This window comes from Vulpes vulpes, chromosome 16 (genome assembly GCF_048418805.1).
Source record: "Vulpes vulpes isolate BD-2025 chromosome 16, VulVul3, whole genome shotgun sequence".
NCBI classification, from domain to species: Eukaryota; Metazoa; Chordata; class Mammalia; order Carnivora; family Canidae; genus Vulpes; species Vulpes vulpes.
In genome coordinates, this window is record NC_132795.1 from 30,474,302 (window position 1) to 30,501,794 (window position 27,493).

The 27,493-nt window shown below is 40.4% G+C and overlaps 1 protein-coding gene across 1 annotated transcript in view; it reads right to left on the reverse strand.

Annotated features, from left to right (window-relative positions):
• ANKAR (ankyrin and armadillo repeat containing) overlaps positions 1-27,493 on the reverse strand; it is a 48,727-nt gene that overhangs the window by 13,046 nt on the left and 8,188 nt on the right. Inside the window, exons 3-15 of the mRNA XM_026002661.2 lie at positions 26,264-26,427; positions 25,516-25,619; positions 21,067-21,247; positions 20,574-20,793; positions 15,043-15,244; positions 14,291-14,499; positions 13,258-13,362; positions 9,609-9,850; positions 8,280-8,448; positions 4,675-4,916; positions 4,146-4,299; positions 3,902-4,063; positions 1,443-1,549 (exon numbers count right to left, since the gene is read on the reverse strand). Of these exons, the coding sequence (XP_025858446.2) occupies positions 1,443-1,549; positions 3,902-4,063; positions 4,146-4,299; positions 4,675-4,916; positions 8,280-8,448; positions 9,609-9,850; positions 13,258-13,362; positions 14,291-14,499; positions 15,043-15,244; positions 20,574-20,793; positions 21,067-21,247; positions 25,516-25,619; positions 26,264-26,427 (2,261 nt within the window). The remainder of the gene's footprint in view (positions 1-1,442; positions 1,550-3,901; positions 4,064-4,145; positions 4,300-4,674; positions 4,917-8,279; positions 8,449-9,608; positions 9,851-13,257; positions 13,363-14,290; positions 14,500-15,042; positions 15,245-20,573; positions 20,794-21,066; positions 21,248-25,515; positions 25,620-26,263; positions 26,428-27,493) is intronic.

The following is a 27,493-nucleotide window of genomic DNA, read 5'->3' on the forward strand; positions in this document are numbered from 1 at the left end:
TATTCTCTTAAGTGCATAGTTGTATCCCTTCCACATCTAAAAAAAAAAAAAAAAAAAAAAAAAAAAAAAAAGGCGGGGGGGATCCCTGGGTGGCGCAGCGGTTTGGCGCCTGCCTTTGGCCCAGGGCGCGATCCTGGAGACCCGGGATCGAATGCCACGTCGGGCTCCCGGTGCATGGAGCCTGCTTCTCCCTCTGCCTGTGTCTCTCTGCCTCTCTCTCTGTGTCTCTCATGAATAAATAAATAAAATCTTAAAAAAAAAAAAAGAAAATATATACTGAAATATGGGTGGACGCAATTGAAGTAAACCGTTTTGCCATGAAATTGCATGTTTTAAAATAAAAATATTTTTAAATGGCATTTTCCATAGTCTTATGAAATTTATTTGTACTTTGAAAGTCAGTTTTTACATACAATTCAAGCCAAAAAATTGCTAGCATTATCGTCCTTCTTTTTGTTTCCCTAATCAACTCCTATGATAGAATAATCTCTTTCATAGCCAGAAAAGCTACATGACATCTTTTCTGATAACACATTCCTTAAAAGAAATAATGATGTATTTACTTACATATTTCTGTTTTCTCATTTCCAACAAAACTCATAGCAAATTTTGAAGAGAAAATGTATATTTTGTTATAATTTCCTGCCTGGCTAACTCTAGATGTCCTAAACTTCCAAAGCTTTGGTAGAGGATTTGAATAGATGTGAATGTCATTTTATTAAAGGCAGTTTACTAAAAGTAAATAGAATAGTGAATGACTCAAACAACTCATAAAATATTCATATTGAGAAAACTATTGTTGCTGGCCAACGTAGGCTGCTTGGGAGAAGGTAAAGCTGTTCTGATAGTGCAATACTGATAGGAATCACTTATACTTGAGAAATTTTGCTACATAAATCACACATCCTCATTATCCCCACCCAGATTTAGCAACCAATATCTGAGGAAGTAGGGAAGAAATTCTGTGAATAATCAAATATCTGAGGAATAAAATTTATTAGACAAGTAAACCATAAGGCTTAATTATTTGAAAATTTAATATTTTAATAAAATTTACTTTATCTTTACTATTTTTATAGCAACTTTTTAATTTAAAACTTCTAGGATACTGTTTAAAATGTTAAATTTTTTGGGATCCCTGGGTGGCTCAGCAGTTTGGCGCCTGCCTTTGGCCCAGGGCGCGATCCTGGAGTCCCAGGATCCAGTCCTGCGTCAGGCTCCTGGCACGGAGCCTGCTTCTCCCTCTGCCTGTGTCTCTGCCTCTCTCTCTCTCTCTCTCTATCATGAATAAATAAATAAATATTTAAAATAAATAAATAAATGTTAAATTTTTTATTATACTTGTGAATTCACATAAAGATACAAATTATTCTCAGAAAGTCACATTTCTGTTCATTTTTACTATATCAGAAAAAAGAAAACCCTTAAAGACTTTTATCTACCCTGATGTTAGGTGAAGGGTGATTTCTCAGTAGTTGAAGAAGTACTGGGAAGGCATTTTCTTGTACAACGAATTGTTGACTGATAGGATTACTTGTATGGGCGACACCTATAAGAATATACACATCAGTAAGATAATATTTCTTTCCATCTTAGAAATGGTAAAGTCAAACACAGCTTGATATGTTGGGTTGGTTAAGTGTTCTAGCATAATACGGTTAATAAATTACAAATGGAAATGCTATATCAACACTATTTTACCTGAACTAATTTTTTAAAGGCAAAATGAATAAACATTGAAAAATTACTATTAGATGTGTGGATGGTTTTCTAATAGTCACAAAACCAAGAAGTAAGAAATGTTAGTCTATCAAAGAACAGTGATATAATAGCTATCATTTATTAAAAATTTATTATTTGCAAGATACTTATGCTTATAGTTACTATTGTATTACATAATTTTTAAAAAAAAAATAGAGTAAATCACCTGGTTAAAATTTGTAGATTCCTTAAATACACATACTAAAAAGATAATCTTACTATCTCCCTTTATAACAGAATAGCTTTAAATTGTAGGCCTAATCTCAGTATAAAAACTTGTCATCTTTGTCTAGTAGATGTACAAATAATTCTAATTCTCTTATTTTGCCAACAAAAGTCACAACACGTACACAGCAGGTTTATATACTTAAATATAAATACAAGTTCGGACCTCTCTTCTGAACAATAAAGAGAAGGCACTTATTATCATCTGGGGAAGTTTGAAGGAACTGGAGGAAATAGAAGTAGCAAAGAACCTGTTTGTTTCCTTGTCGCCTACCCTACTCCCCCCCCCCCCCCCCACTGGCCACCCAGGGGTGTGCACAGACATTGATCACATGAATATTTTTGATTCAGCTGACAGGTTTTGAATGCCTAATTCATCAGGAACTGAAGTAGGAAGTAGAGGTAAAAAGAGGAATTAGAGGGTGCCTGGGAGGCTCAGTCAAGTGTCTGACTCTTGATCTCAGCTCAGGTGTTGATCTCAGGGTCGTGAGTTCAAGCCCTGCATTGGGCTCCCAACTAGGTGTGGAGCCTACTTTAAAAGAAAAAAAAAGTGGAAAAGAGGAATTAGAGTCTCTGTCCTCAAGGAGTCTATATTCTATAGGGGAAACAACTACTCAAATACATGATTTCAGCACAAGCAATAAGTGCTTTAACAGGGGTATAGAAAAATACGTTGAAGCAAAGAAAAGAGATTGCTAACTTCAGAGCAGGTGGAAAAGGAATAAGCAGGGAGATTTCCAAGGGTTAAGGTGCTGGAGATGGGTCCCCCCAAATGAATATTTTAATGATAATGATTAGGAAAATGATGATGGTACTGCAATAAGAATACCCTCAAATCTTTGACTGAATCTTCATGTGTTAATAATAGGATGAAACTCCATTAAGTTTGGAAAAGAACCACCACAAGCAGTAGGCTGAACAATTCTCAGAGCTCGCACAGGGCTAGGAATGGCTTGTGTTCTGTAACCAGAGTTCAGATACCTCATAATTCAAGGCGCTATACAAAGAATCAAGTCCTCGGAAGGATATCATCTTAATAGTGGAGGTAAGTTAGTTTCAGAGAAAACCCTGCTCTAGACTTGTCCTATTAAAGCTTGAAAACTAGCTGCAAAAGGAGTTAACTGATCCCAAGTAGGATAACTGCATGCCACAACAGAGCATACCTCCCTTTAAAGGAAAACAATAAAATCCAGTGCTGATGAGTTTATAATTCACAATGTCCAGCATTCAGTCAAAACTTATTATGCACAGTTTTAAAATACAAAATACCTAAGATGAAATATATACAAGAATTGTGTACTGGAAACTAGGAGTCATTGCTGAGAGATATTGAAGAAGACCTAAACAAGTCGAGAGATATACTGTGTTTATGGATCGGAAGATTTACTATTATTGAGATGTCTGTTCTTCACAAATTTATTTATAGATTTCATGTAATTCCAATATAAATAATAGAAGTTTCTTTCAGAAATTGACAGATTAATTTTTTAAATTATATGGAAATACAAAGGAACAACTAGACCTACTGGCTACTTTATAAAAAGAAAGAATCGTTATGGAAAAAGACTGGAATTGAAAAATGTGCCCCAGCATTAGAAACTCTATATAAAACATATAGTTCTTGAGATTCGAAAGAAGAAATATTTCTCTCTTAAACTTAAAAAAATTAAGATTCCTTTAACTCAAAATAACCAAGGCTCACTGTCCTCATTATTCTTTTTAACCAGAGATGAAGGGCAAAACTGATTTTTAAAAATTCATAATTACACCACTTTTACTCATTAAGGTCTTAGAGAAATAAAAAAAAAGGTTAAGTCTCTTATAGATTAAATATGATTTACGGCTTTATCAATGGAGACAGAGAGGAAGGGAAGTATCTTACCGATATTTTAAGAATCGAAAAAAATTTACAAACCAATACAGATGGACCCCACTGCTCTGATGACACTCAGAAGTGTGCCTTCGGCTATTTTACTAATCCTCAGTAAGCGAATCAATGGTGCAATTCCGTTCCCTTCACATATTTGATTTTGATGCATCCTGCTATCCTTACTTAGGGCTATGACTGCTTCACCTCCTGGTAAAGAAAAACAAGAAGTAGGTCTGATGCTTCAATGTGCTGCTCTACACTGCAAATCGACGCATAGAACATGACTTACCAACATACTGCATTTTAGCAGATGGTGACAAAAGCATGCTTATTATGAAGTTGTATCCAATCTGTTCCGCCATATACTTTTGTTGTTTCAGGGTTTGTCCTGCCAAGGCCCAAAGGGCTACAGCTCCTTGTTCCTTAACATCTATTTGAAATGCCTATAAAAAAAATTCATTCTTTCAATAAGCATTGACTGAACACGGTAGGAATATTTTATAAAAAGTTTATTCTAGGGGGCCCTGGGTGGCCCAGTTGTTTAAGCGTCCGACTCTTGGTTTTGGCTCAGATCATGATCTCTGGGCTGTGAGATTGAGCCCATGTTGAGCTCCACACTCAGCATGGAATCTGCTCAAGATTCTTTTCCCCTCTCTCTCCCTCCCTCCACATGCACGAGCTCTCTTTCTTAAATAAATACATAAATAAAATCTTTTTTAAAAGTTTTATTCTAAAATTGGTTTTAGTTACCTTTTCACTTTACCTAAGTTCAATATTGAATACTTTGTCTAAGAAAAATGTCATCATAAAATTCCTACCTTGAGAAGTTTTAAAAGATATTTACTTAATGATTCCTCCAGAAATGCCCTCTGTATAGATGGGTTGTAACTTGCCAGTGATTCCACAGCCATTGCACCCTTCACTTGGACACTAAGTTGTTTCCCTTTAAAAAGAGCCACCAGTGGAGGGATGGCTCCTTCCGCTGCCATAGCATCCTGAACACTCCTATTGTCACGTGCAACCTCAGCAATTGTAGCAGAAGATACAGCTTTCAACACATCTTCAAATGAATTCAAGAAACAGTTAAATAAATCTTTTAAAAATATAAAATTGCAACTTGTCATTAGATTCCCATATTATAAAGTCAAACTTACAGACGGTATAAAAAATTTAGAAAGTAAAGAAAAACAGAAATAAAACTGTCCAGATTCTCACCACCCAAACATAAATACTTCATTTAATCTCATTCACTTTTTAAAGAAAAAGATATATTTAAGTAATGTTGTAAACATATTTAATATAGTTGCACTATATGTACACTATCTTGAATTTTAATTTACCAGTAAAACATTTTCCCATTTTTATGAACATCAGTGTCTCCTAAATATTCCATTAATGAGTGTATTACATTTCCTTATCCACTCATTTAAAAAAAATACACATCATTTCCAACTTTTCACTGTTTTAAACAATGTTTAGGAGAAATCCTGGCACATAAGCTATTTTTCCTTCCTGTTTTTGCCCTTAATATAGAGTCCCAGGAATTACTGGAATAATTTAATGCATCACAGCAAATTACTTTTCAAAAATGATAATGCATCTTACCCTTCCATCAGAGTATGAGTTTCAATGTTGCTGTATCTTTTTAAGAATCGATATTAAGAATAAATACATAAATTTAGCTAATTTGATAAGCAAAATATCATCTCATTTTATTTCATATTTTTTATTACTGCTGAATAAATAGTTTCATACATCTTATTAACCAGTTGTATTTGTTCTCTTTAAAACTTACAGAAAATTTGTAAGAATAAGTTAGAGAACTCCCTCAGGATTTAGCAACAATTTGTATACTTCCATTATTTTTTTAGCATTTTCTTTTTTTTTTAAGATTTTATTTATTTATCCATAAGAGACACAGAAAGAGAGGCAGAGACACAGGCAGAAGGAGGAGCAGGCTCCCTGTGGGGAGCCTGATGTGGGACTCGGATCCCGGGACCCCGGGGTCACGACCTGAGCCGAAGGCAGATGCTCGCTACTGAGCTGCCCAGGTGCCCCCTATCTAAAACTCTTGTGAACAGAATTCCAACGTTTTCAGATTTTAGAAGGTAGTGATTGCGTATACTAAATATGACTGAAGATCCCAGGGAGTGTGGAGAAAACACATCTGCACTGAAATGTGTGAATAATCATTCTAAGAAGGATGAAGTGCTCTGTAAGCTTTCCTCAGATAGTTTGCATTTGAAAAGCATTTTGTATACTTTCTGTTACATATTTCAGTTTCCATGGTGGTGTCATACAGACCTTTGTTAACAACACAGAGCAGGACAATTGTGTGCAATAAAAAAGATGAAATCTGGGAATTAGAATATGAACACAGGCACAAACATGAGTGCTAGAGTGTGAAATAAGCAGCTAAAGATTTAAAGATGGGTGAGGCAAAGGCTTAAGACAAACCAAACTCAACAGAGGTTGAGGAACTCCTAGAGATGGGGGGTCAAGACTAAGGAGATGTTAATAAATCCATAGTCTCAAGAAACTGCATGTGACTCTTGCTTTGGGGCCATTTTACCTTAATCCATGAAATCTTAGAGTGGTTGACAATGTTTAAGACAATATTGGGCTTAATAAAATTCCTTTGTGATCCCCTACAGCTCAACCAGCTAACAGCCAAGAGAATTATTTGTTACAGCACTAGAATTATAAACGAAGCATTTATAAATTATAAATGAAGAGAATAAAATAATTAACTTTTTTTCAAAATTATCTTCCTTGGAATGAGGAGATAATATAGATTACAGTATAGGATAAGTGACTTTCATTTAGATATGGCTAGAGCCCACAAAGAAACAATTTCAACAATTTATTTCTATAGCTTTCTTTCATGAATTTATGTCCTGCTTATTTATTCAAATTGCCTCCATAATTTGTGCTTTGTTCTAGCATCTAGGGTTGGGAGGACGAAAAAAAAAAAAAGGATAGGGAAAAACTAGTCCCTGTCTTTACATTTTTTGCTGGGGGGGGTGTGTGGACAAAGGGAAATGGAGAACCTTAAGCTGGCTCCACACCCAGCATGGAACTGGACACAGGGCTCATTTTACAACCCCAAGATTATGACCTGAACTGAAATCAAGAGTTGGACATTTAACCAACTGAGCCACCCAGGCGCCCTACCCCCCCATCTTTAAATTTTAATCAAGGAGATAAAACACAAATGATACAATAAAGAACAATTATAAAAAAGTAAAAATTCTATGGCTAAAATAAGCATAAAAGCTGGCTCTCTCTAATGCTATTTTAATGAAGTATAGTTGACCTACAGTTTATATTAGTCTCAGCTGAGTAGCAGCGCATAGTGACTGGATGATTCTGTGCATTATCTCTAATGCTATTCTTAAAAATTATAAAGGAGGGGCACCTGTGTGGCTCAGTGGGCTAAGTGTCTGACTCTTGATCTCAGCTCAGGTCTTGATCTCAGGGTCCTGAATCCAGGCCCTGTGCTGGGCTACACCTGGGCATGGAGCCTACCTACCATCATCACCAAAAAAGATAAAGTAGAGCACAGTTACTGATAGAGGGCCGATTAGAGCAGACGACCTTAGGGATTTGTAATAAAGGGAAAGGACTTTCAAATGACTTCCCTATACAAGAGAGGTTCTTAGAAGATGATAATTCCTTAACTTTGAAGCTCTAAAGTAAAAGAAAGCTTTCTGCAACAACTCCCTTTTCCATAACCCTGTCTTACACGTTAACCAACACATTTTTCCTGTATTTATTCCTAGAGAACTAGGACAGAAAGATGAAAGTAGGAGGAAGAAAAATAGGAAAGCTTCTCCACAATTTTTTTATCCCCTCAAATTTGGGGAAAACCATGGATTTGAAACTCACCCTTTTATGTGTATGCTCACTGAAATGAGAAAATTCTTAGAGAACCTAAGAGACCATTTGCTGTGCCTTCAAGAGTTACCCCATAGCTTGTGCTGTTCTTAGTGCTGATGCGTACCTCAGGTGTGGTAATTGGCCTAACGATCTAGAATCTGATATCCAATATCTAACAGCAAATCTGAAGTTTTTGCTGTAACTTATAAAATGTTCCCAATGATCAATATATGTGTTATTCACACAAGGAGTTATCTTTTCGAGTCCCTGGGCACATTACATTATTTTCATGATTTATGCCAGTTTTTCCATTTATTAAAAAATCTAATTAAAATTTTTTTTAGACTATGGCTTTGGGAGTCAATTCCTTTTATAAACCTGGCATTTGAACTTGAGTGTTCCAGATACTTCGTGTATATTATATATGTCTAGTTCCATTCTAAGATAAATCCAGGACATGTATTCAGGTAGGACAAGTCTAACCTGTATTTGCTTCACTTGATATACTTGCTCACTTAGAAATAATACAGAAATTGAGGCTCACCTGACTCAGAACTCAGAAATGTGATAAGATATTGGATGCCTTTATGGTCTCTCACTGCTCTTTGATTTTGTTCATTTCCTATACATAATACCCGTATACAGTTCATTACATTTATTAGCACATTTTCTATGTTTAACTTCAAAAGACTTATCAGAGTTGGGATTCCATTCTAAAAATAAAGAAACAAAAAATTCATTACAATTGAATTATTTAAGATTTATGCAATCTTTGTTTAAAAACATAAATCTATAGTCTTCTTACTATAATAATCTGCTTATGTAGGAGAGAATGCCCATAAACAAATGTGTCTATTGGTGTCACATTAAATGACAGTTAATACAAGTTTAGGCATAAAATAGCCTCCTCTACACCAAAATAAGTTAAGGTTACAAGTTCACTGCAACATGTGATAAATATCTAAAAAGTAAAGCAACTGAATAAGATCAATTGAATACACTGCCAATTTGGAAATATTTGCCATTGTAGACATTGTGCTGGTAATTGGTAATTATATTGGTGCAACACAAACTACTTTTAAATATTAATATAATTTCCTAATTTAATTGGAGTAAAGATGGCTTTCTCTCCAGTAACAGAAATAATGCAAAACTGTAAGAAAGGTAAACGTAGCCTCATTTTCAATAACGGCAGGACACATCTGTAATGCTGAGGCCCCATAAGTGTGGGTGAGCTTCCCGCGGGGATGAGCCCCTCCATGGCCACTGTCCTAGAGGCCGCTTGCCTCCTTCTTGGGGGCAGACACAGAGATACACGCCTCCCTGAGTGACACCGTGGGACTGGGGACCAGGGTGTCAGCAGGCCCTGGGCCTAGTGAACATAAAGGCTCAAAACTTAAGGAAGGCCAGGGTGAACGAGTCATGAGGACCAGATGTGTTTGGAAGGATCAGCTGAGCCAGAGAGGATGGAGAGCCACCAGCTCTCCCTGGCCATTCCTCAGCGCCTCCTGCAGCCAGTGGCCTAGACAGGACCACTGACGCCTCCCTCCAGACAGACGACAGGCGGCCTTGGCCAAGTGATAGGTTTCCCAGGGCCAAGGCCCCTCTGGAGCCACAGGCCAATGCTGGTAGCATTTCCCGCACCCTGGTGCCGCCCTGGGGAAGGGGACAGGCACCCGACACCCTGCGCTGCGCTGGCCCTGCTACTGTCCCAGGCCACTTCACCGTGGCCCCCGAGGGATGGCACCAGGCCTGCTCCTTGCCACCCCAACCGCGCTCCTCCCTGGGGGTGTCCCCCCTGGCTCAGCAGCAGGGCCTCTGCCCTGGAGGATTTTGCTGTCAGGCAAAATGATATTCTATGAAAGAAACGTACATATCTGGCAATAACATCCTTGTTTTCCAGCTGGGCAACGTCATATAAAATGACAGCACAACGAGAATGCAGCTCAGGCTCGTCGGAAGCCAGTAAGCCGAGGAGAGCTGGCACGCCTCCGGCCGCCACGACAGCGTGCACCACACTGGCCCGGGTCGACAGGTTACTCAGTAACCCAACTGTTTTGCACTGCAATTTTATTTTGGAGCCTTTTAATAGATTGATTAAGGCAGGGATGGTACCTGCAATGAAGAGATCAAGAAAAGGTATGAATTATCTGTAACCATTTATAGTCGACTTATGATAGTCACTGCCATGTAAACAATTAGCAAGTAATTCTAGAGGTATTTACAAAATTATTTGAATCTATATGAATATACTTTTCAGGCTTCTCTAGAATTCAGGCAGTTCTCATTGTTCACACATTGGATTTCCGCACAGCACACAAGCCTGTGTTTCATACTGGTAACTCCCAGCCACCTTGGAACCATGCACTTCTGGCTTAAGATAACGGAGGAATAGATTCTTTGAGCTACCTACCATATGACAGTGTTCGGTTTGGGTATTTCATCCAATTTTTGTGGCAGTGCTTATGCAATTGTTTGAGCATTTTATTATATTTTACCCCCCCCCCCTTTTTTTTTTTTGCAAGCAACTGAAGACAAAAAGTGCTGAATCTACTAAAAGGCAACTTTAGCTTCACTAATTACAATTGGTTCAAGGATGGAGATCACTGGGTCTGGTGAAAAATAAAGAATCTGGCTTCAGCTAGATGCTTGTTGTATCAGTTCAATGTGAAAGAAAGGAAAATAACACTCTAGAGCACACAAGAAATGCTGGAAAAAATAGAATGGGTATAATTAGGTCTTTACTTCTCTACCTGAAATGAAACCTCCTTCGTGACTTATCTATGGTTCATTTTTTGGACACATTGCTTTTTGTACATGTTTTTAGGAACACTAACGGTTAGTTTGGGGTACGATTTATATTTTGTATTCATTCATTTATTCATTCAACAAATATTTATGGATCATTTCATGTGTGCCCAATACCCACATTAGAGCTGTGGATACCATACTGACAGTGCAAATAAAATATTTCCATCATTTCAGAAAGTTATATTGAATAATAGTGTTCTCAAAACAACCCAATGACGTAAGGAATAATTTGATTAATGAGGAAATTAGGGTTAGAGAGGGCAAGCAATTAGCCTAAGTTCTAAATTCAGAGCTAGTTACAAACCCAGGGCTGACACAAAAACTGCTATTTTTAAAAGTTCTTATTTGAATTCCAGCTAGTTAACATACTGTATAATATTAGTTTCAGGCATTCAATATAGTGAGTGATTCAACACTTCCATATAATACCATGTGATGATAATGCTCATCACAAAGAAACTTCTATTTTTTTTTTTTTTTTTAGAAACTTCTATTTTTAATTAAAAAAATAAATTGTGTAGATACAGATAAGAATAATTTCTAAGTGAAAGTAAATACAAAAGGTAGCACAATAAGTAATTTAATATAATTTTTAAGTTTGCAAATTTTTAGAAAAGTGGAATTTATAAAGTGTTTTGATCATGTGCAACTTCCATGTGAAAAATAAAATAAGAGGTTGTCAGAGAAAGACAAATACCATATGATTTCACTTCTATGTGGAATGTAAAAAACCAAAATAAGTGATTAAACCAACAAAAAGTAGAATCAGACCTATAACAAAGAACTAACTGATGATTGCCAGAGTGGAGGGAGGTGGAGGGAATGGGTAAAAAAAAAGGGGTGTGTGTGTGAAAGGGAATGGGAGCTACAGACTTCCAGTTAAGGAATGAGTTAACCCTATGAATAAAAGTTTGGGCATAGGAAATACAGCCAATGCTATTGTAATAGAGTTGCAGGGAGTACGACATGAAGAGGTATTTTCCCAAAGAAGACATCCAGATGGCCAACAGACACATTAAAAGATGCTCATCACTCATCATCAGGGAAATGCAAATCAGAACCACAATGAACTACCACTGCACACCTGTCAGCATTAGAATTAACAACACAAAAAACAACAGGATGTGGAGAAAGGGGAACCCTCTGCACTGCTGGTGGGAATGTGAACTGGTGCAGTCACCCTGGAAAACTGTGTGGAGGTTCCTCAAAGAGTTAAAAATAGAATGACCCGATGGTTCAGAAATTGCACTACTAGGTAGTTATCCAAAGGATACAAAAATACAGATTCAGAGGGGTACGCGTCCCCTGATGTTTACAGCAGCATTATCAACAATAGCCAAATTACGGAAAGACCCCAAATGTCCAATGACTGATGGGTGGATAAAGAAGATGTGGTGTACATTTGCTTCGATGTGGATGGAACTGGAGGGTATTATGCTGAGTGAAATAAGTCAATCGGAGAAGGACAAACATTATATGGTCTCATTCATTTGGGGAATATAAATAATAGTGAAAGGGAATAGAGGGGAAGGGTGAAGAAATGGGTAGGAAATATCAGAAAAGGAGACAGAACATGGAAGACTCCTAACTCTGGGAAACGAACTAGGGGTGGTAGAAAGGGAGGTGGACGGGGGTGGGGGGTGGGGGTGACTGGGTGATGGGCACTGAGGTGAGCACTTGATGGGATGAGCACTGGGTGTTATTCTGTATGTTGGCAAATTGAACACCAATAAAAAATAAATTCATTATTAAAAAAAGAAGAAGATGTGGTGTATACGTACAGTGGAATATTACTCAGCCATCAAAAGAGCAAAATCTTGCCATTTGCAATGATGTGGATGCAGCTAGACTGTATTACGCTAAGTGAAGTCAGTCAGTTAAAGACAAATACTATATGATTTCACTAATATGTAGAATTTAAGATAGAAATCAGGTGAACATACAGGAAGGGGAGAAGAAAAAAAGGAGAGAGGTAAGCAAACCATAACAGACTCTTATTGATAGAGAACAAACTGAAGGGTGATGGAGGAGGCAGGTCGGGATGGGTTAGACGGGTGGTGAGGGTTAAGGAGGGCGCTCATGATGAGCACCGGGTGTCGTATGTAAGTGACCGATCACTGAATTCTACTCCTAAAACCATTGCTGCACTTTATGTTAAGTAACTGAAATTTAAATAAAAATTGGGGGGAAAGTAGCATTGCATGGTGACAGATGGTAGCTACACCTACAGGGAGCACAGCAAAATGTACAGAATTGTTGAATCACTATGTTGTATCCCGAAAACTAATATAACATTGTGTGTCAACTATACCTGAATTAAAAATATATAAATGTATAATATTTATAAGTTAATAAATATAAATATAAATATATTTATCAGGTAAAGGAAGTGATTTTAGAAAAAAATAGAAACTTAAAATCAACTAAAAAGTTTCCTCTACAATTAAAAATAGATTTTAAGGGGCACCTGGGTGGCTCGGTTAGTTAAGTGTCTGGTCCGAGTCCTGGGATTGAGGCCTGCGTGGGCTCCTCTGCTCAGCAGGGAGGCTGCTGCTTTCTCGCCCTCTGTGCTCTCCTGCTTTCTTTCTCACTCCCTCCCTCTCAAAAAATAAATAAAATCTTTAAAAAAATAGATCTTAAAGTGATTGAATATAATCATAGCCTTACATAAAATAGTGTAAGCAAAAGACAATTAATAGGTTTTTTATTACCTGCATCCAAAATACACTTCCAGTATCCATCATTTGCTAAACAAATTACTTCCAAGGACATCACAGCCATCATCCTTCGTTTATAGCTCTCACACTGCAACATTTCTGGCAAATGTTCAACAGAAAAATCCATGTTGTAAGTGTTTATAAGTTGCCTTCTGTGAGGTGCTGAACCAATGCCCATCATCTTTTAAATTAGGAGGGAATGAATGTGAGGGAATCTTTTTCTTTTTTTCTTCATTTTTTAATATATATTTTTAAGATTTTATTTATTCCTGAGAGACCCCGAGAGGCAGAGACCCAGGCAGAGGGAGAAGCAGGCTCCTTGCATGGAGGCCGACATGGGACTTGATTCCGGGACCCCGGGGTCACTCCTGGAGCCGAAGGCAGGTGCCCAACCACTGAGCCCCCCAGGTGTCCCAGAGGGAAACTTTTTCACTTCAGTTTTAATTTCCTTCCTCTTTCCTTGTTTTGTTTTTGTTTTTGTTTTTGGGTTTTGTTTTTTTGTTGTTGTTTTTTAATTTGCTTATTTGATGGAGAAGAGGATAGACAGACTTTTGGAGAAAGTTGGGCCGCTTAGGTGGCTCAGTGGGCTAAGTGTCTGTCTCCGGCTGGGCCAAGGTCCTGGGGTTGGTTCCACACCAGGCTCCCTGCCCAAGACGAGCTGGCTTCCCCCTTCCCCCTCCCCCTTCCCTTTGCTTATGTTCCCTCTCTCTCTCTCTCCCTTTCTCTCATGCTCTCTCTCAAATAAATAAATAAAACCTTTGAAAATAAATTGTATAAAATATAACCCGGGTCATTATTATTTGCTTTTAATTTAGAAATAAAAGTACACATGAAATATAGCTCCGTCTTATTTGTATCTGTGGTCTTAACAAAACGTCTCTGATAGTTCACTGTTGGAGACCCGGGGGCATGTCCAGTATTCCCTCTATTTCCCAGCGCCCGGAGATGCCTGGGCTGGGGTGACCCAGGCCGCGGTGACCCAGGCTGCTGGTGACCTAGGCCGCTGCGGGCGGCGCCGCGTACTCACCGACCAGGGTCGCCCACACGGGGAGCTCAGGGATGCTCAGACCTATTATGTGCTTGAGGACCTCCGTGTGGAAGCTGAGCACCGACAGGTGAATTATATTATTGCCCTTAGTATCGGTTTTCCTCCAGTTAGCACCGAGGGACAACAGGTAGCGGATCGTGTCCAGGGCCCCCGAGGTGGCAGCGAGCAGCAGCGGGGTGCACTGATTCCTAAAGAGCGAGGGACAGGCCGCGGTGACCGCAGTGACCAGGGCCCTGGGGCGGCCGCCCTGCAGTCGGGGCAGCTGTGCCCGCGGCCCTCGGGGCGCCGACTCCGCCCACACCCTGTCCCCGTGCGCCCTGGTCCGAGGGCTCGCCCGCAGGTGCATACCCCCCCCCCGCGTCCCTCCGCCCCCCTATGGTCCGAGGGCTCCCCCGCAGGTGCATCCCCCCCCCGCGTCCCTCCGCCCCCCTACGGTGCGAGGGCTCCCCCGCAGGTGCATCCCGCCCCCCGCGTCCCTCTGCCCCCCTATGGTCCGTGGGCTTCCCCGCAGGTGCATCCCCCCCACCCCCGCCTATCCCTCCGCCCCCCTATGGTCCGAGGGCTCCCCTGCAGGTGGGTGGCCCTGTGTGCTGCCCCCAAGGCCGCATCCTCGCGTGTCCCCGCAGCAGGTGCGGGCGCACCTCGGCCTGAGCGGGCCCGGGGACAGGAGCGCAGGAGGACGGTGCCCCGGGGCGGGCCGCGAACCCCCGTCGTGGGGCGCCCAGACTCACCCGGCGGCTGCCTCCGCCTCGAGCTGCGCGGGGTCCCGTCTGCAGAGTGCGGCGGCCACGCCGATGTTGTCGTAGAAGGCGGCGAAGTGGATGGGCAGCCAGCCCCGGCCCGCGGCCAGCGTGAGGTCTGCGCGGAAGCTCAGCAGGCACACGGTGGCCTCCAGGGCGCAGGCCTGCGCGGCCAGGTGCAGGGGCGTCGGGCCTGGGGGGGCGCTCAGGTGAACCCGGGCTGGGCCGGCCACCCCCCACCCCCCCCTCCGGCCCAGGCCGTGACCCCGGGGACCCGGGATGGAGGCGGGAGTTGGCAGGAGCAGGAGCCTGCTCCTCCCTCCGCCTGGGCCTGTCTGTCTGTCTCTCTCTCTCTCTTTCTCTCTCTCTGTCTCTGTCTCTCTCTCTCTGTGTCTCTCATGAATAAATAAATAATCTTAAAAAATAAAAAAACCCCACACCTTTTCCATATCCATCCACAGAGCTGAGTGCCACGAAATAAAGGCTCTAGAGACCTTGGTGCTGGGATGTAAAAGCTCCAAGAAGAGAAAACAAGTAAATAAAAGCTCCAAGAAGAGCACCGCAAGCATGGATTCAGGCCATTCTAGAATTCCTTTAACTCAGGACATCTGACGGTTAAAATTTAACCCTTCTTCTTCATAAATTAAGAACAAATAACATTGAAACTATTACATACATGAAAAATTAAGTCCATGTATAAAATAGTGTGCGATCAAATTAGCTGTTTCTTGTAAAATAGGAAATCCTATTTTATGTAAGCATTTTTTAGTAGGAAGATCCTCTGAAATTGAAGGAAAAACACGCTCACAAAGGCCTTTCTGGGTCACTAGCTCCAATGGGTGTTTTCAATTCTTATCTTACCTTCAACAGTAAGGTTCTTCCTGTTTAAAATAGTTGTTTCCCCATGGCCTGTGGGATGCCATGTCGCCACCTGTTTTTCTGCTACCGCTCGGGCTACCCCTTCACAGTCTCCTTTGAACCTTCTCGTTGTCTTGACGCCTACGTGAGCCTTACGGTGTGTCTTGGGCCTTTTTATCTTTGCAGTGGCTCCACCTACCACCTAAGAGTTCATGACTCCCAGGATTCCGTCTCTAGATCTACTGTTTCTCTCCAAGTTCCACGTCTTTACCTCCAGCATCTCACGAGCTGTGTCCACACCGCCTCAGCGTAACACACTCCAAACTGAACGGTCTCTCCCTCCCTACCAACGTGGTCCTCTTCCTCTGCGGCCAAGATCCGAAGGCCGGCAGCATCCAGCCAGCTCTGCTAACCAGCAACCTGGGGACCCAGTATCTCCTTCTCACTTCACCTCCATAGCAAGTCTGCCACCAAGTCTAAGCACCTCTAGAACCTTCTCTGCTGCCTCCACCGCCCACGCTAAGCTTCCCACCTTGCTCTTGCTCTTCAATCCGTCATTGCAAAATGTAAATCTTTTTTTTTTTTAATTTTTATTTATTTATGATAGTCACAGAGAAAGAGAGAGGCAGAGACATAGGCAGAGGGAGAAGCAGGCTCCATGCACCGGGAGCCTGATGTGGGATTCGATCCCGGGTCTCCAGGATCGCGCCCTGGGCCAAAGGCAAGCGCCAAACCACTGCACCACCCAGGGATCCCTCCTTAGCAAGAAGATGCAATGGGAAAAAGACAATCCCTTCAACATGTTGGGAAAACTGGACAGCAACATGCAGAGGAATGAACCTGGACCACTTTCTTATGCCACACACAAAATTAAACTCAATGTGGATTAAGGATCTAAATGTGAGACCTAAAACCATAAAAATCCTAGAAGAGTTCATGGGCAGTAATTGCTCTGACATCAGCCACAATAACATCTTTCTAGATATGCTCCTGAGGCAAAAGAAACAAAAGCAAAAAAGAACTATTGGGATCACATCAAAATAAAGAGCTTCTGCACAGTGAAAGAAACAATCAACAAAACTAAAAGGCAACCTACTAAACGGGAGAAGATATTTGCAAGTGATATAACTGATAAGCAGTTAATATCCAAAATATATATAAAACTTATAAAACTCAACACCCAACAAACAAATAATCCAATTTAAAAATGGGCAGAAGACACCAACAGACATTTCTCTAAAGAAGACATCCAGATGGCCAACAGACACATGAAGAGATCAACGTCACTAATTATCAGAGAAATACAAGTCACACCCACAATGAGGTATCACCTCATACCTATCAGAATGAGTAAAATAAAAAACATAAGAAACAAGTATTGGTGTGGAGGCTGAGGAAAAAGAATCCTCATGCACTGTTGGTGGGAGCGCAGACTGGTGTAGCCATTGTGAAAACCTGTATGGAAACATTCCTCAAAAAATTAAAAATAGAGTTACCATCTGATACAATTATCACACTGCTGGGCATTTGCCCAAAGAATTCAAAAACCCTAATTCAAAGGCTACACAGACCTCTATGTCTATTGCAGCATTATTTACAATAGCCAACATATGGAAGCAGACCAAGCGTCCATTAATAGAAGAATGGGGAAATATGTGATATATGCATATAAAATTATATAATATAATTTGATTATATATTTTATATATATAATGGAATATTACTCAGCCATGAAAAGGAATGAAATCTTGCCATTGCAATGCCATTTGCCATTGCAAATATGTATGGATCTAGAGAATATAATGTGAAGTGAAATAGGTAGATTGGAGAAACACAAATACTATATGATTTCACTTACATATGGAATTTAAGAAACAAAGCAAACAAAGAAGAAAAGAGACAAAAAAACAGACTCTTAAATATTCAGAACAAACTGGTGGTTCCTGGAGGGGAGGAGTGTGGATGGGTGAGGTAGAGGACGGGAATTAAAGACCACACTGACGGGATCCCTGGGTGGCGCAGCGGTTTGGCGCCTGCCTTTGGCCCAGGGCGCGATCCTGGAGACCCGGGATCGAATCCCACGTCGGGCTCCCGGTGCATGGAGCCTGCTTCTCCCTCTGCCTGTGTCTCTGCCTCTCTCTCTATCTCTCTGTGACTATCATAAATAAATAAAAATTAAAAAAAAAAAAAGACCACACTGACCATGATGAGCACTGAGTAATGTATAGACTTGCTGAATCAGTGTATTATACCTCTGAAACTAATATAAAACTGTACATTAATCGTACTAGAATTTATTTTTAAAGATTTTATGTATTTATTCATGAGAGATACTGAGAGAGAGGTGGAGACACAGGCAGAGGGAGAAGCAGGCTCCCTGTGGGGAGCTCGAGGTGGGACTCCATCCCAGGACCCTGCGGTCATGCCCTGGGCCCAAGGCAAGCGCTTAGCCCCTGAGCCCCCCAGGGATCCCTATGCTGGAATTTAAAAAAGAAGTTAAACTCTTGAGTTGGAAGAATGGCTACATTATGCTATGATTCAGACTTTCATGTCAGGTTCACTGTGTTGCTGGCTGTGTGTTCTGGTTTTTCTGAAGAAACCAAGCTGAAGCTGGTTGTCACTGGTCAATTAAATATGGCTAAAACCTGAAAAAAATTAGCCCCTCTTGAATCATCCTGTGTAGAGTATGAAGGCATGGGGGTCTTTCAGAGACATCTATAGAGGGAAGATGGGCCCTTTAACATGTTTTCTGAATCTCCATATTCTTTTTTTTTAGGTAGGCTTTTGTTTAATTAATTTATTTTTTCTTCCTTTTTTTTTTTTTAATTGGAGTTCAATTTGCCAACATATAGCATAACACCCAGTGCTCATCCCGTATTCAATACTTAGGTCCCATCTCTCAGCTCAGTCAAGAATGCCTCATCCTCAGACCTCACAGATCGTTTTTGTCGCTAGATGGCAGCGTATCTGGATAATAGTCACTGCATTTTTTTTTGGCATAAAAACCACTTTGGGGCCTGATTTTATAAAAATAGTAGAGGTAACTACAAATTCCACAGGTAAAAAAAAAAGAACAAGACGTAAGAGAAATATGAATAAATAACCATGGACAGAAAAATACTTCAAAATATATACAAAAACATCATTATGTGACATTGTCCTGTGACGGGACATTTGGTAGACTGTATAGCGTAAGGAGAGTTTTAACACGTGCAATAAGCTTTCCGAGCACCAGCGACTTTACTTACGTCTTACCGTTTCTTTCTCTTTTCGTGTCCATTTTTGATGACTCTGTTTAAAGGAAAACAGCAGTATGATCATTTATGTACAGCAGTTCCCCCACATTAGTCAAAACAGACTCCTGGGAATAGGAACAAGCGGCCACGTCCAGCTGCCGAGGGCGGGACCGCTTGGACCAGGACCGCGAGGCGGTGAGGCCGACCCCGCAGAGGGTGGGGGTGGCCCGGGTCACTGTCCCCAGGCGCCCCCGAGGCCTGCGCGGTTCTGAGCTGTGGGGTCCTGTGCGCAGACTTGCAGGCAGAGTTGCACATTTTCCATACTTCAAAATCTACCCAATTCTTACCAAATGGAAATCCAAACAGTCACAAGATGAAGGAGAGACTTCAATTTACAAATGAATTTTTTCACACCAAAAACGGCTTCTACTATGGTACGTCTGTAAAAAGCCGCGTACTCATTGCATCTACATTTAACTGAGTTTGTGCTCTATTGTCATCAATCGAAGTGTCTTACTATCAGGACATTTTAATTACATTGATAAGGGAACAGAATTTATTTGTAGTCAACAGGATGAAGGCAGAATATTTTGTTTCGGTGTATGAAAATTTAACACAACTTTTTAAGAAATCTAGTTAAAATATAAAATTGTAATTTCTTATTGCCAGTCTTGAGGCATCAGCTTTTCCGGATATTTTATCTCTATTTTCTTCTTCAGTTATGGACGTCTTCTGCTTTCATTTTCAACGTTATCATTTTTATACTGGTTACATTTATTCTCGTGAATGCATATATCAGTATGCATACTTAATAATCAGAAAAAAGGGTTTTTTAAAGTCAAAGCTAAGCCTTAAAGGAGCCATTAATCTAAAAAAATATTATTATGGATAATTTTTTATTAATTATAATTTAATTTTACGTATTTTGAAGAAACTACTCCCTGGTTGAGAACTCTGGGCTAAGAAACGGATGTCCTGTTGTGTTCTCTATTTATCCACCTTTTCTCTGAATTTCTATAGGACATCACTGCATATTAATTACCACAGTGATTATCAAATGCTTCCCTGCATCCGCCCCACCATGCGTTCACCCAACAACCGCTTCCTGAGCACCTACGATGCCGGGCTGTCTTCCGGGCGCTCGGATATTGTGGCAAACAAAGTAAACCAAGTCATTGCCTTTTATGGGGCTCATATTTAAGTGAGGGAGACACAATAAACAAATAAATACTACTATAGGAGAGCCATAGGTGATACTTTGAGAACTGCAAGGAGCCCCTCTGACATAAGAGAAACAAAACTCTCCACTTTGCTCTAGGTACCAAGACCAAATTATAATCTTGCTCTAAAATTAACACATATTCTTAATTCTGAATAGTGGTAATAAATAAAAGAAAAACAGTTTAAATTTCAAGAACCTTGTGGTACCTTGGCTAAACATAATATAGCGTCTCTGGTTGACGTTGAAGTTGGCGTTGCACAGTTGACATATCACGGCGACTCTGTTGTGTAGAGCAGCATGATGGAAAATAGTGTAACCAGCCTCATCTGAAACATTGATGGTCGAGCTTGAGGTTTTACGGCTAAATGTATGGAAAACAGCAGATAATCCTCTTTCAACAGCAGACTTCATACCAAACGGGATGCTCTAAAATTATTAAGAGGCCCAGAATAAATTTTTTCAAAATACACTTAAAGTTTAGCTTAAGGAAATAACAATAAATATACCTTACCAGAAATGTATGATCAAGGAATCTATAGCCTCCACACAGGCAAAATGTGGAATTTTTATTTCATATTGAAAACTTTATTTAACCTAATATTTATCCCTAAGATAAAAATTTGAGACATGTACTTATCTATAATAACATACTATCTATAATAGCTTCCTATACCAATTATGTGATGATTACTGAAATACCTTGCATTTCATAGCTTTTTTGAATCCAAATTTTTTCTTAAATTGTTCATGTAATTGAGCATCTGTTAGTGGAAGTCTTTTCGGTTTCAGAACATTCACGATTTCATTTATGGCTCCCCACCACTTTGTCTTATATAGCTGATGATAGAAGGTTTCAAGTTCAAAACAGATCACATAGTAGCTATAAAAAAATAAAGAAAAAATATAAATCTTTCTGTGTTTGAAGTCATTTGCTACTTTTTCCCCTATGCTGACTAACCTGGATTTTTCTATAACAATTAAACATAAAACTGTAGTTTAAATTGCACTTGAGGGGTGCCTGGGTGGCTCAGCAGTTGAGCCTCTGCCCTTGGCTCAGGGCATGACCCCAGGGTCCTGGGATCGAGTTCCGCTTCGGGCTCCCTGCATGGAGCCTGCTTCTCCCTCTGGCTGTGTCTCTGCCTCTCTGTGTGTATCTCTCATGAGTAAATAAATAAAAATTTAAAAATAAATAAATTAAAAAATTGCACTTGATTGAAAAAGGAGGTTTTAGGGAAATGCTCTGTTATGAGCTGGTCAGAGGCTAATGTACTCTCTTCCTTGACCTTTACTTCCATCCCAGTTCTCTGAATATAATAGATCTCTGCAGGGATGGAGGCATATTTGGGGACCTATTCGCATTTATTTGAGGTTGTCACTCTTCCCGTCCACCATCCTTTCCTCCCAAAAGGAAACTAGACCACAAAAATATAAACTAAAGGCTGTCTTAACCCGCACCTTCAGATACAGTGCCAGCCCAGGTGGTGGGACTTGTCATGTTTCCCATGGGCCCTGACTTGTGGACGTGCCGCCTTCATCACTGGGGACTTGCCTAACTTTTTAGACCCCAGCCTCCAAAATTGAGGAACAGATATTCTGACTCTTACTCAGATTTGAAGGCTTTCAAATCACAGTAGTGGTAGGTTCTAGGGCCTTAAGGAGCCATGGGAATCATCCCTAGATGCTTGATTTATGACGCATGACTAAATTACCACTTCCCTCAGTGTCCTACATGCTACCAGGAGTAGACACCACAAACACATACCCCAAGTCCCATAAGACTGCCTCTAGAGGTGCAGGCACAGGGGAACACACTAAGGACATCCTTTGGTCTTTGAGTGGCGCCGGCGTCAACCACAGAGTCCTGGGGCCCCCAAGCTCTTCTTACGTGCTGCTCCAGGGAGCTAGCTCTGGCTGTGATAAGTGACTATGAGGCCGGAAGTGGCTGACTATGCCTCGGGCCCGGGTACTCAGTGCTGCACTCTTAGATCACGGCTCGGGCAATGACAGACTCACAGATTTAACAAATACCAACGGAATGTGAGTTGGCCTCTTTTAGAAATTCAATTTACTTGTCCCATCAAGCATCTAGAACCAAGAGGGGGTACCCTACTCTAGAAACTGGAGAAGCAAGAGGTGGTGAAGGTGGTTATACCCTGAGAAAATCTCTCACCACAGAATTTTGTGAGCCCCCCCCACCCAAGGTTGGATACACAACCTATGCTGGCCCACACAGAGATGATGCTGGAAGCATGGAAAGCTCAGATGGCAGGTGTTACGAGACAGACCTCATCCAAGGACTGCACATCAGCAGGGACCATAGGGGAGCCTCACTTTTAAAGTAACTCCCTTCATATTCTTCTGCCTGGGAATCTGTACCCGGCCTCTTCTTATTTTTTTTTTTAAGATTTTATTTATTTATTCATGAGAGACACAGAGAAAGAGGCAGAGACACAGGCAGAGGGAGATATAGGCTCCATGCAGGGAGGCTGATGCAGGACTCTATCCCAGGACCCAGAGATCATGACCTGGGCCCAAGGCAGCCGCTCAACCACTGAGCCACCCAGGCGTCCCTGTACCCAGTTTCTAAGGAGCTTCTACATTCCTATATCCCTGATACACCCCATCACATTAAGATGATTTCCGGCCTGCCTCTTCATATTCACAACAGTATCATAATGCTGGTCCGCTCTCCTCCAAAAAAAGATATTTTAGTATTGGCATAAATTAATCTTTTTGCTCCAGTTATTGTCACCTTAATAATTTATGAGTTCTTATACTTTTACGGGTGGCCAAATCCTGAGTATCTAACTGTGGCCCCTACTTTTTGATTCTAGTATGGTAGGAGAACCCAACCTGAACCAAAATGAATCTAGGATTTAGATGTTCCCAGGCATGCCTGGAGGGCCAGCAGAACTGATCCTATTTTTATAAGGGACCACGGGTTTCCCAGGAGATACGGTGTTCTAGGAAAGAAAACACCAAGATACATGAGCCCAGTCCAATAACAATGCCCCTAAAATCAAAGAGGGGAGATTTTAAAGATGCATGTTTTCAATCATTCAGACTATTCGCTGGTCCAGCACCAACACAGAATGATCCCTGCATCACAGAAAAGAACAACTGTTGGCAAAATGACCAAAAGAGTTGTTTTTGCACCAAGGGGGGGGGGGGGCCTCAAGGTAGCACTTCTTTGAAGCCAATAAAAAAAATCAGGAATGAAATTCTTCCCACTTCATTGGGGAACAGATATTCTGACTCTTACTTACAATCTAATCGTTGGATTGGCTTCAACATGCCTCACAGTTGATGCGAGCTACTTAGCGGGCATGAGGAGGAGCCAGCCCCGAACCCCGAACACCAGACCCACCAGCAGAAGCAACAGAGCCAGCAGTGCCTGCAGTGGCGCCGAGTTGCTTTCACGGGGCCTGCTGAGCGCCAGGAGCCCAGCAGGGGATCGGACGAGAAAAGGAGGAAAGGACAGCTGGCTTATGGGACCTGAGAGCTGATGCAGGAGCGCCTGGAGTCTTAGGAATCACTGGAGGTGGAGATCATGAAACTCAAAGTCGTCTAGGAATTGATTCAGGAACCGGGAAACCACTGATGATCTCCACTCCCCATGCCGGCTGGGTCTGGGAAACACGCTCCTGCTGGCGTTGAAAGCCTGCAAGTGCACACCCAGCTATTGACCACTCACCAACGCTGATGAGCAAATGTGCATAGTCAGAAAGTAGAGCTGCCTGCACCACGGCACCCCATTCCAACAAGGGGACTGAGCCCCCTAGAGTCAATGGCAGTGAGCTCCTGTCAAGCATATTCCTGCGTCCATGCCCACCTCTTACCAAGCAGATTTCACCTCACCGGATTCTCTGCATTCCAGCCAGACTCTACAACCCGGGCGAACAGAGCATTATTCACAAGTGCTTCCATGATACCATGTAGCTTGGCAAGGGTTGTACGTGGAGAATGTCAACAGGTGCTGGATCCCCGAGCGAGAGATTTCCACCCCCAGAGAGACGCATGCCAACTGTCCATTCTAAAAGCATGGGGGTCTATTACTTAATTCTCTCCAAAATCATGAAGGTCATTAGCCCCACGGTCTTTGGCATGGCCTAGTATCATGTGCACATCCAGGCAGTATTAGTGAAAAGATCTACCTTTCATTGTTTATGCTGCTTCACCCTCTGCCTTGTTTCTGGTATTTTCCCCACTGCCATGCATTTATAATCTTTGTCTTTACTTCGTCACATCTCATGAACGCTCGCTCCCCAACTTTACCCTTCGGCTCACTACACGCAGCTTCTAACCAGAACTAATTCTCTTGCCAAGTCATTGCCAAATTTAGTGTGTTCTCTTTGGTCTTAAGTCAACGTGGCCCTTTTCTCTGTTGAATTTGATGCTTTTAACTATGTCTCTATTTTAAAAATTCTCCCCATTTGGCTTCCACTCTATCCTATTTCTTGGTGCTTCTCCCTGTATCACTCCTTCTCAGTCTCCTTGGCTGTCTCCTCAGCTTCTCCCCGCCCCATTTAAAAGCTGCGGTTCTCCAGAGTTCTAGACTTGGTCCTGTCCTCTGAGCCACTTCCATGCCTTAAAACAAAAACAAAACCAAAAACAAAAGAAACTTCTCCTATATGCTTCTAAATATCAAGTCTCCACCTTCTAATAACAATGCCCAGAGTTCCACTTTCCGTATTTCCAAACTTCCAAATTTCCAAATTTCCAAACTTTCCATATTCCAAACTTTGAGAAACATCCAACTTCAAAAGATGATCCACATAACAAGCCCCAGCAGAGGAATAGAATTCTCAGCCATATTTTTTATGGAACTAAAGGGCTTTGTGCTGAGTCCACTGCTTTTCAGCAGGCCCACAGGATTTGATCCTTACCTCCATCCCCATGTAACCCCGGCGATAGTCATAAGAACTGATCCCCACGTCTAAGGCTTATTACACCGAATGTAACAAAGAACATGAGTAACAAATACGCTATTCAGTATTTTGTTGAGTCTATATTTCATTCATGGGGGTTATTGTCCTAGCATCTTATGCTGAGGTATTAAGTTAGCCTTTGCATTTTGACACTTTCCTTGTTTTCTCCTAGCTTTCAACAAGTTGTGGCTACTGTGAGTAATTACTGAAAGTTCCTTACCTTTTTCCATTAAGTTCCATGACTGGTATCGAGTAATATTCTTTGTATCCTGAATCTTCTGCAAATGTATTAGCAGCACAATCCCGTATTTTTTCTAAATTGTTCTAAAATAGGAGTTACATTACTAAAAACATATCTTTAAACAACTTTAAACAATTATGACTTCTTTTAGATGAAATTTTATATCATAAATGATAAATTTCAGTATAATATCCCACTAGACTATAACGATAACTCCATGTATCCAATTCCTACCTTCGGAAATGCGGAAAAAATACAAAAGAAAAGACAATGTAAAGAAGGTAGAAAAGCAACAATTACTCAAATGTTATAATGTTTATATTAAATTCTAGATTAGATTGTTGTTCCTAAACTCTAGAGGGTCTCTCTTCTAATACTAATCCTCAAGGAAAATGGAAGAATATGTAGCGAATGTTGAAGGATTTCTACGATACTTTTGGTTAACTTTTAGGGCAACTATGATTAAAAGTCTGTTAATTCGGTGAGAAGAGGTCGTTGTACCTAGCTTATTTATCATTTTATCTCTGACACCTAACATGCCTCAGATGCAGTTGCACTTAACTCATGCATGTTACACGATGTATGAAAAAATTAGTGAGTTAGAAAGATAGCCATTGGGAGCCCGGCCTAGTGCCTGTGCCAACAGAGACTCTTTCTGGATGGAGAATAAGATAAAATGAATCGTGAAGTGACAAACAATAATTTCAGGAACAACAATAATTTAAACCTTAAAATCTTCCAAAGCATTCTCAATTGAAGGTGTGCTGATATCAAATTCAATTCCTCCATGAACATGAAAATATTGATCCTCTTTGTAGTGAAAGTGCTGGCATTTAAAGTCTCGTCCATAAATAAATGGAGGCAATTCTCGCTCTGTCTTGACCTTGTCATCTCCAACAATGAAAACAAAGTTTCATTTAAAAAGTGAAAACACATACACAATCAAAATTTGAAGATCTAGATTTTCATTTACACAAACCAAGTGAAAAAAATCTCCATTAAGTGAAAATCTTGGCAATTATAGTGTATGAATCATGGTCTTAGTGCATATCTTAAACACAACAGTATGTTTATATCATTCATTTTGGGCATTTTCTATAGTTTGTATACACATTTTAACAGAATGGTCAAAACATTATTCTACTTATTGATTTTTATATGTGAGTTCAAGACTAATGTCTTACCTCTAATTGTCAGAAAAGGTTTAAAACTATGCCTCAAAAAACAAAAAACAAAAAACAAACTATGCCTCAGAGAATCTTTGACTAAACCCCAAAAAACAAAAAATAAAACAAACTATGCCTCAGAGAATCCTTGGCTAAATAAAAGCTTAACCTGACCTAATTTAGGCAAAAAGAGACATTAAGAAAAGAAATAGGTGGGTATTTCTCACTGACAAAAATAACTAGCTCACTTTGTTGGAAAGTAATAAAACCACACATATAACATTTATTTTAGAAAAATAATTTTCTATCCCTAAAAGTTTCATTATTTTGGAAGCTATTGTAACAGTACTGAGTTATTTCCAATTGTTTGTACCTGATGTATAAAAACAAATTTTTTTTATATTGACTTTATATCCTGCAATCTTGCTAAAAACTCACTTCTTGGTCCTAGTAGCTTTTTTGGGTAGATTTCTTAAGATTTTCTACATACAAGATTAAGTCATTTGTAAAAAAAAAAAAAAAAAAGAAAAGAAAAAAAAAGACACCTTTTCTTTTCTTTTTTTTTAAAAAAAAAAGAAAAATAATTTTCTAAAGCTCCAGTAATGATTAGGTTAGTTCAATATTTTGACTTATTAGCAGAATACAGTTTCATCAGTGTAAGGTATGTAATGTATTTGGAGAAATGTAAAAGGTACAGAAAACTACGATGAATAATACAACACCTTAATATCACCACCTGGAATTAACTATTAACATTTAGTCATATTTGCTTTCAATAATCTAAGTAATAA